The 8,853-nt window shown below is 36.0% G+C and overlaps 1 protein-coding gene across 1 annotated transcript; it reads left to right on the top strand.

Moving 5' to 3' along the window:
* The first annotated feature begins 837 nt into the window (after positions 1-837).
* LOC107096966 (spindlin-Z-like) lies at positions 838-8,367 on the top strand. The gene is made up of 5 exons (XM_015393897.1): positions 838-942; positions 1,544-1,585; positions 3,318-3,577; positions 4,139-4,372; positions 7,309-8,367. Exons 2-5 carry the CDS (start codon positions 1,566-1,568, stop codon positions 7,512-7,514), a joined length of 720 nt encoding a protein of 239 aa, XP_015249383.1. The 5' UTR covers positions 838-942; positions 1,544-1,565; the 3' UTR covers positions 7,515-8,367.
* Positions 8,368-8,853: the final 486 nt, after the last annotated feature.

An 8,853-nucleotide genomic window follows, 5' to 3' on the forward strand; every position in this document is an offset into this window, starting at 1 on the left:
CTAAATCTAACCTCTGAATTTTAATTACAAAAAAAAATAAGCCTATAACATTTTTTAAAAGAAGTAAAAAATGTTTTACCAAAATCTAGACAGTTTTAGTCTAATTTAATGACAAACATAGAAACAAATATTTGTTTTTATTCATACAGTGTATGTAAAAACAACGGAAGAGTATTAGGGCCACTGAAAAAACAAAAAAGTTAACTGATTTTTACATTTTATTCCAGTATAATATGAGAAAAAAGTCAGCGTTCTGACTTGAATCTCAGACTTCTGACTTTAATCTCAGAATTTTGGACCTAATGTAGATGGGCACCATGAAGGTAGAAATGATAGACCACTCAGCTTCACTAACAAAGATGTGAGTTGTTTGGGAGGGCCAGTAACACATTTGTGGAAAATTATGGAATTGGGCTAATTTTTACGTGCCTGAGGGGTCCCCAGTGATGCTATTTCATTAATGGAAGAGCAGAAGGTCATTAAAACAAGAGAGCTAGTTAGCTGTCAGAATTCAGAGAAAAAAGTCAGAATTCTGAATTTAAAGTCAGAATTCGGAGAAAAAAGTCAGAACTTTGAGAAAAAGTGAGAATTCTTAGATTAAAGTCAGAATCAAGACTTTTCCCCAATATTAAACTGAAATAATATTTAAAAATCAGTAAACTTTTTAAAAAAAAATTTCAGTGGCCCTAATCCTCTTCCGTAAAAATACAAGGGGTTTCACATGTAAGCCTTGGAGGCAAGCCGATCACTGTTAGTGAAAGCCAGTAGAAAACATAAATCATCCTCAAAATCCTCTGAAGATTTGGCAAGAATTCCCAGAAGGCTATGCGAAACATGCGCGCCTCCTGGTAAATGTAGTCTAATAACAGGGTCGCTTCCGCCCTGCGATAGGTGAAGGAATTCTCTCAGCAAAGACAAATCACATGTGAAATTATTGATCAGGTAGGGCTAACACCTTCATCTGACCAATTTTAAACGTTTTACTCCGTAGACCTAGTAAAAGCTGTCATCTCGTTCATTTTGTCTGTTTCTGTCCCTCCTTTGTTGTAGTCGCTGTCGCAGTGGTGCAAAATTAGCGCGTACATGGCGATGCATTTCCTTTTGTTCGGCTAGCTTGTGTGCAGAATTGCAGAAAACAAGTTTCTACAAATATTTCTAACACATAGTATACCGTGACTAAACGGCTTTGAAATCCAGTTAACGTTTGTTAACGGTTATGCGCGCCATGGCTTTATAATATAGGTGACCGTGGGGTGTTTATTTAGCAGCACTGAGCTATGATTTGTATTAGCCATATGGTTAGCAGCATAAATATGTAACCTGTAGATAGCTTCAATCAAGGTAGTTAGCTCTGTGGCTTTAGTCCGCAGGCTTGTTTACATCCGGTTTTGTTTGTTCCTTTACAATCCTGCTTATCTGTGGATGATTCAGCTTGGAGCTGCGGACTTAAACTTGTTTCACTTTGATTACTTTAACAAGATTTTTGTCTTTGAGGATTACTTTTTTTGACTTTGGACTAACGGACACGTTTTGTGTTTTACAGAATTGTTTGGATTTATGGAAACATGTCAAAGAAACGGGGCAGGTAAGTTAAACAGACACATGCATAGTATCATTAAAATAAAATATACATTTAAATGTTTATATTTGACACTGTTATTAGGGTGTTAGCCCAAAGACATCCCCAAAAGTGATTTCCTCTAACAACAACAAAAAAAAACAGTTGCAATCTGTAAGGGTACAAGATCTTATGTGTAGGTTAAAAATATATATAATTACAAATATTTACTATATATTAAGTATTATGTTAAAAAAACAGAAAATGTTAGAACTGTAAATTTACAGTCATATGTTTATATTTCTATTTTTATATATTTTTTACTGTTTTTCAAGGCTGCAACGAAATTTGTTTTTGTTTTACACTTTTGTAAGCAAAATTACAAATAAATCTGTCTGTCTAATGCTTTTTAGGCCTTTTATTCATCTGGACCTTTATGCTGGTTTAAGTAGATTGGACTCAATTATCAAATCAGTTGATTCTTAACAAATATTAATTTATGCAAATAAGCAAATAAAATTGTGAAAATCCTATCAATGAGTAGAAAAAGAATCCATAAAGGAAAATAGGACTTTTTGTCTTCTTTCTAACCCTTTGCATATGGTGCTAGATTTGCACAATATATGGCAAATTTATTATTATTGTAATATTATTGTATGTGTTGCAGTATGACCACTGATTTTACTTGGGCTGTATTTAATGTCAACTTATTAAGCAGCATTTAAGGTCTCTGTTCCTGCGATATGCTTTGCAGAACTTGTTTAGTGGAGCATGATGGTTTCACAAAGCAAAGGGATGTTAAATGGTTTATAGTCATTAAGAAACTACAGTGGTAAATGTTTTAAATAAGACACTTTTCACTTATTTAATGTGAGTTATCTTTCAATTGCAACATTCATTGGTATTATTGGATGTTTTCCTAAAATAATGCATCCCTATGCTGTGAATAAATCTGACAATGGATAAATCTAGCAGCACTGTCCTTGCTTACATCTCATTACTGTGTGAAGGAGAGATAGACCCGCTCGATATTAATTTCAACTAAATGAGTAGCCTTATTGTCTTCTTTAGTGTGCTGTCTCTGGATATTATCATGCCTCCTGCATGACGTAGGCTTGTTTAAACCTGGTAGTATAACCCCAGCTGTGTTCTATGAATGTTCATTGTACACATCTGTGAAACTGTTGTCTTGTCTTTGTGCTTGCATGCTGATTTGTCTCTTAAATTTAGATTTCCATTTCATGAAATTTTAAACACTTTGATGAATAAAAAAAAGACTAAATTGATGTCTGACTTTCATGGGAAAAGACAAAAATTAACCTAAGAAAAACTTTTAATACCGTAAGCATAATTTGATTTTTTAACAAATTAAAATGACATGTTTTGAGACCTTATTACTGGTTCGATTGTTGTTAAATCTAATTTTAAGGAATTTTATTTCAATTCATTGTGAATTACTGCTTTTTTTTTACCCCATAAACATCAGTTATAGGATCCCCTTTTCTTGTATCAACTTCTTAAAATGCAAGGCAAGTTTATTTATAAACCACAACTCGGTACTAAGACAATTAAAAATTTCTGTACATGAATTAAACAGTAAAGTAGAATGAAAATAAAAGCAAGTAAAGATAAAAAATATGATAAAGTTACATAGTAAAAACAAATAAAACAGTTTGACCACAACCTTAACGTAATGATCCTGCAGTTAACAGTTAAAGACTGACTTGAATGTTATGGTTTTATTCTGTTGTTATCAAAGGAAGCGTAGCAGTGGAGAGCTGAGTGAAAGCTCGGCGTCAACCCTGAGCCCGGACCCGGATAACCTCCTGGGCCGCAGGATTCAGCACACTTGGAGGGAGAAGGGTAGTGTGACTAAATGGAAAGGCACCGTCCTGGAGCGCCTTAGTGTCAACAGCTCCCTCTACATGGTGAAATATGACGGCTTCGATTGCGTTTATGGCATCGAGCTCTTCAAAGACAGCCGAGTGTCCAACCTGCAGGTTTTGGCAGAAAAAGTTGGTAAGCATGTTGTGGTTTATAACTGTTTCTGAACTAGTTTAGATTAAACGTATCTAGTTTATGCTACTTGTAAATGTAAAAATCCCTTTATTGTCCCATGATGGGGAAATGCACCCTTTGCATTTGACCCATCCCCTTGGGGAGCAGTGGGCTGCCGTTGTGTGGTGCCCTCGGAAAACCGGGTACTTGCAACCTTCTTGAAGCATAACGCACTGCTCTAACCCACTAGGCCAATACTCCCCACCAGGGACCTTTAGATTACTGCTGCATATAAAGACGATAAAGATTGATGCTGATGCTTCAAAAACATACTGTCTTATTTGTCAAAAAGCGAAACAACATAAAGGATGTTTATAATTTCCCAAATTTTCTAAAAAGAAGAATTCAATCTATATTTTAATGGTTAAAAAAATATTTGAAAATCTGATATAAGGCTGAAATTGGGTAACATATATCAATTGTCTGTTTATTTCTCAGATGTTTAGATATTGGTGCTCCATATATCTATTTTGGATCCATAAAGCTTTCAGGCTTTCTGAAGGGACTCCTCTCTCCTTACAGTAAACAATAAGATCAAGGTGCCTCCTGGGGCCGAGGAGCTTGTGGGTCGAGCCGTGGAGCATCTGTTTGAGAAGGAGGATGGGGAGAAAAACGAGTGGCGAGGCATGGTGCTGTCCAGAGCCCCCGTCATGACCCACTGGTATTACATCACCTACGAGAAGGACCCGGTGTTATACATGTACCAGCTGTGGGACGACTACAAGGACGGAGACCTACGTGTCCTGCCTGAGTCAGGTACAGTAATGAGAGCTTTAGTGTCACATTTTATTCAACAGCTCTTTGTAGTTTAGATGTTTTTTTTAGAGAAGTGTTATAAGAAGAAGATGATAAAACACAGAAAAAAAAAAAATCTACAAAAATGTATGCAAATTATTTCTTGGCTCATGGTAAATAAACCCTTGGAAAAGGTTATTTTACCTCCCTTTTAGTTTTTTTTTAGTTTTAGAGCCAAAAATCACAAAGAAATCTGTTCGGGTTTTTTATTCCTTTTTTTTTTATGAAGATACTTTTTATGGAAAATCTGTCTTTTTTTTTTCGTTTTCTTTAACACTAATCCACTCCTTGGGCTTCCATCACTCAGAGGGACATCAGTTCAACACTTTTTGTTCTCAGATGTTACAAACTATACGTTCTGTGTGATATCACTAGTTGCAAACATCTGGTTAGTTGTATTTGTAATTTATTGTAAGACATTATTATTTACAAATATATTTCCCAGCTGAAATTTTGTTCTTAAAATTAAGGTAACCTCCCAGAGGGGATAATTGAAATTAAAGCTAGTTTTTGAAGGCAATACTTGTCATGTTATTATGAAACTTAAGAGACAGAACAAGATGGATTCATCAAATTTGAGAGGAGAGAAAATGTATTAGACTTTTAAGCCGTATCACCCAGCCTCGGTTATGAGTAACTATGATATGGATGGAAAATCAAGGAGAGTAATAATGAACAGAGAAACAACCAAGGGGTCTATAATCTCTGGATGAGCTGCTCCACAGCTCAGGTGGGAGAACATGACTACTAATCTTCCACTTAACAAATGTAGCTTCTTAAAAAGGAATTACAATAGAACCATTAAGTCTAATGCAACATTTTCATATTCTTGTTGTACATTTCTCTTACCTCTTCTACTGTGGGTTATTACGAACACGCATCCAAACATTCTTAACTTCAGTAAATGATCCTCGTAAATGTGAAGCAATTTTGCTGAACTTTCATTATATTTTCTGTTCCAGATGTTATTTCCATAGTAGCTAAAACTTTGACTGTTCTTTCTTTTGACAAAAAAAACCCCAACAAATTAAACCAGTGTTCCTTGGATACCAAAATGCCAGCTGCAGGTGTAGTGACCGATAGTTTTGTCATCAGAAAATAAAAATGTTATGTTTAATTGAAGAGTTGCATATTTCGGTACATAATAGCCCCATTTAAACTACCTTTTTGAAACCGTGCGGAGATCGGTCCAAACACAGTAACCGAGTTAACTGTTGAGTGTAAATGGCACGCAACACTGAACCGTACCGTGTCAGACACAACCAAACCACGCTAAACTGGTACTAGTTCATCAGTAGGGATCAGCGCGGTTCAGTTCTGACTCAGTACTCAGATAACAAAGAGGTCATGAGCAGACCGCGTCATCTCCTTACAGTCAGCTTCCGTAATCATGAAATTTCATACATTCATAAAAATACTAACTTCCCTACCGTGCCACACGATTTCCAGTGATGATTCTGCTTAGCAGTGTGATGAACAGATGAACGTCAGTCGTCGTGTCCTTTGTCTGTAAGCCCTGATTAGACTATTGTTTGGCCTATCCAATTCCCAAAAGCTGACTCTGTCTACTACTTTTCTACTCTGTCAAGTAAATTCACCAAAGGCTGCCTTCTTCACCTGAATCTCTACAAAAAAAAAGAAATATCACAATTATAACCAAACTTCCCCAATGTTATGGGCGCCGCCTTCGTTAATTTGCTTGTTCACCTCTAAAGAGCAATAGTACCATAGATCATCACTAGGAGGAGAGGAACCGTGCTAGTGTGGTGTACAAACGGTCATAAGGAACCGAGCTTGGCGCGGGTAACTGATCCAAGCTTGTTGCAAACTCGGCACAGATCGGTTTCAGAAGGGTGGTTTAAATGGGGCTTTTGATGCAGCCTAATAAAATGGACAATTGCTTCCAAGTAAAACAAATGTAGTCATTTTGTGAAAATCTTTTTCAGATTTGTTCATATCTGAAAGATTAGAAATAGAGGAAAAATTATGAATACGACATTTTATCATGAATAACTCAAACGGACAATAAATAAAAGTGTTTGTATGAACAGTTCTTGCATGAGGCCTGATAATGTTTAAGGAAAACTTTGATTGAAAAATATAAGAACTTCAGTTTACTCAGTCATCTACAGAAGCTGTAGTACATACAAAGCTTGATTGTCTCAATAACTTTGTGCTTGCACCTCATCTTGTCTTGATGTGGAAAGGGCGACACATGACTCTGAACACTGCATCCTCACAATGAAACATGGTGGTGGCAGCATCATGCTGAGCTTTTCTTTAGGAGGGATATAAGCTGCTCAGAGCTGATGAACAAAGCTAAAAGATGAAAAATTAGCCTAAGCAAACAACCAAACAAGGAAATGGTTTAGATCAAAACATATGTCAGAATATTCCAGTAAATAAACCAAAATAGGAATAAAGACTCTGTTATTTTACTGCTCTTCATTCAATTTGATTAGGCTGGTATGCAAAGGTAGAGCAGAATTAAAGACTTGTAGTTATATTTGTAGCAAATGGTGGTTTTCCATATGGGTTAAAGGGGCAGAATACAAATTAATGGAAGACCTGTCAGGGTTTTTCTATTTTTGTAAGATAACTTTAAAACCATCTATCTTTTACCATCTATTTTATAATTAAGTGCTATTTTTTGTTGTCAAGTAACATACAATCCAGATAAAGTTTTTAACACAAAATACACTTAGTAACCTAACTTCTGTAATGTGATAGGCATCGCTTCATCAACACGCTGTTCAAAGTCTGAATCAAACACATGCATCCATGTAGGTAGTTTAATTCCATGTTAAGACTGCAAATGTTGTTTTAACAAGCTGCTATAAACTGTGTTTGAGTTGTATCGATCTTATTTTACCCACTGCTTATGTTTGGTCTTCCAGAGAACAAACACCTGCTGCCGGCAGACAGGAAGCCAGGCGAGGAGCCAGAGAACCTTGTGGGTAAACAGGTGGAGTACGTCACCGATAACGGCCTGAAGAGGACAGGCCTGGTCATCTACCAGGTCCCGGCAAAGCCCACCGTTTATTACATCAAATATGACGACGACGTCCACATTCACGTCTACGACCTGGTGAAGACCACCTAGGAACTGACTGTCCCTGTTTCAGCATTTCACTTTAAGTTGGCTCTGGCCTGTCGTTACCTGGTCAAGTGTTAAAGATGGAAGTTTTTCCGAAGCAGGAAGAGAAATATCAAACATCAAGACCCAAGATTTTTTTTTCTTATTCCCCTACCGACTTGCTTTACTCTCATATTACAACACTTTTCATCTATTTTTTTAATTATTTTTATTAATCTTCAAGTTAAACTTGATTTATAACAATTATATTTTTTTCACTGTAAATAAATCATGTCTTAAGACCAACAAGTGAAGTGGAGCTAAACATGTGCTTTAGTTTAATCCCATTTTTTTATTTCACTCATAAACTCCACTTTGACTCCTATAATAAACAAATCAAAGGAAGAGACGGTAATTTTCCTGCTTATCCATCTTTGTTTTACTCTGACTTCATTTCACATATTTATTTTCTTGTGGTGCATCTTGCCGTGTTTCTGGTACCAAAACAGGAACTCGGCTGTGCTTTATGTCACTGAGTAAGCCTCAGTATGTTCAATATTGAAGTAAAACTCGTTAATTATTGTGATCATTTTCTCCATCCCAGTGAACTCCACTTTGAGTTGAAGTGTGACTGCATTCATGAGACTGTGTCTCAAGTTGTGAATAGAAAACAGAGTGATCTTAAAAAAAAAGAAGCAATGTATCATATCTCTGTTTAGTTTCATCATGTAAACTGTATGTTTTCTACACTATGATCGTGTATCAGAAATACTGATGTTCATGTGGGGCTGTTTCAAACTGTTTGTGCTGCACACTATCTAGTTGGATTTGGCTACTTACATTGCTCAGTATTTTTTAACTTGCATCTTTAGTATTTGCCAAAAAAAAAAAAAGAAATACTACTCAATGTGACCCTGACCATGTTTTTGTCCATGTAAATATAATAAAACATTTTTATGAAAATAACTGTTTGGTTGAAAATCTGTTCTCGTTAAATCTGTTCTCGTTGCATCTTTTCCATGTGCATGGTTCACTTTAGCAATCCACAGTCTAAAACCATGACAGGTTAATTGAGGTATCTAGATTGAGCTAAGATGTGTGCAATTATTTGTTGATGAGTGGCTTTTCAGTCCAGGCTTTATTTCCCTTTGGAGGCTGTAAATATACTTGCATATAATTGTTTGAGTAGATCATTCTCTAAGAAGATATCAGGAAGAGATTTGTAGAAATCCACAATTCTGATCCGTGGGTTAAATATCCAGACGTCTAAACCTGTAAGGTTTATATTATGCTATAAAAAGAGGCAGTGTATTTTAGCCTCAGTTAGCTTAATTGTTTCTGAATCTGGAACTATGACAAATGTAAG

The sequence above is a fragment of the Cyprinodon variegatus genome, unplaced genomic scaffold (genome assembly GCF_000732505.1).
Source record: "Cyprinodon variegatus isolate N-32 unplaced genomic scaffold, C_variegatus-1.0 Scaffold661, whole genome shotgun sequence".
Lineage (NCBI taxonomy): Eukaryota > Metazoa > Chordata > Actinopteri > Cyprinodontiformes > Cyprinodontidae > Cyprinodon > Cyprinodon variegatus.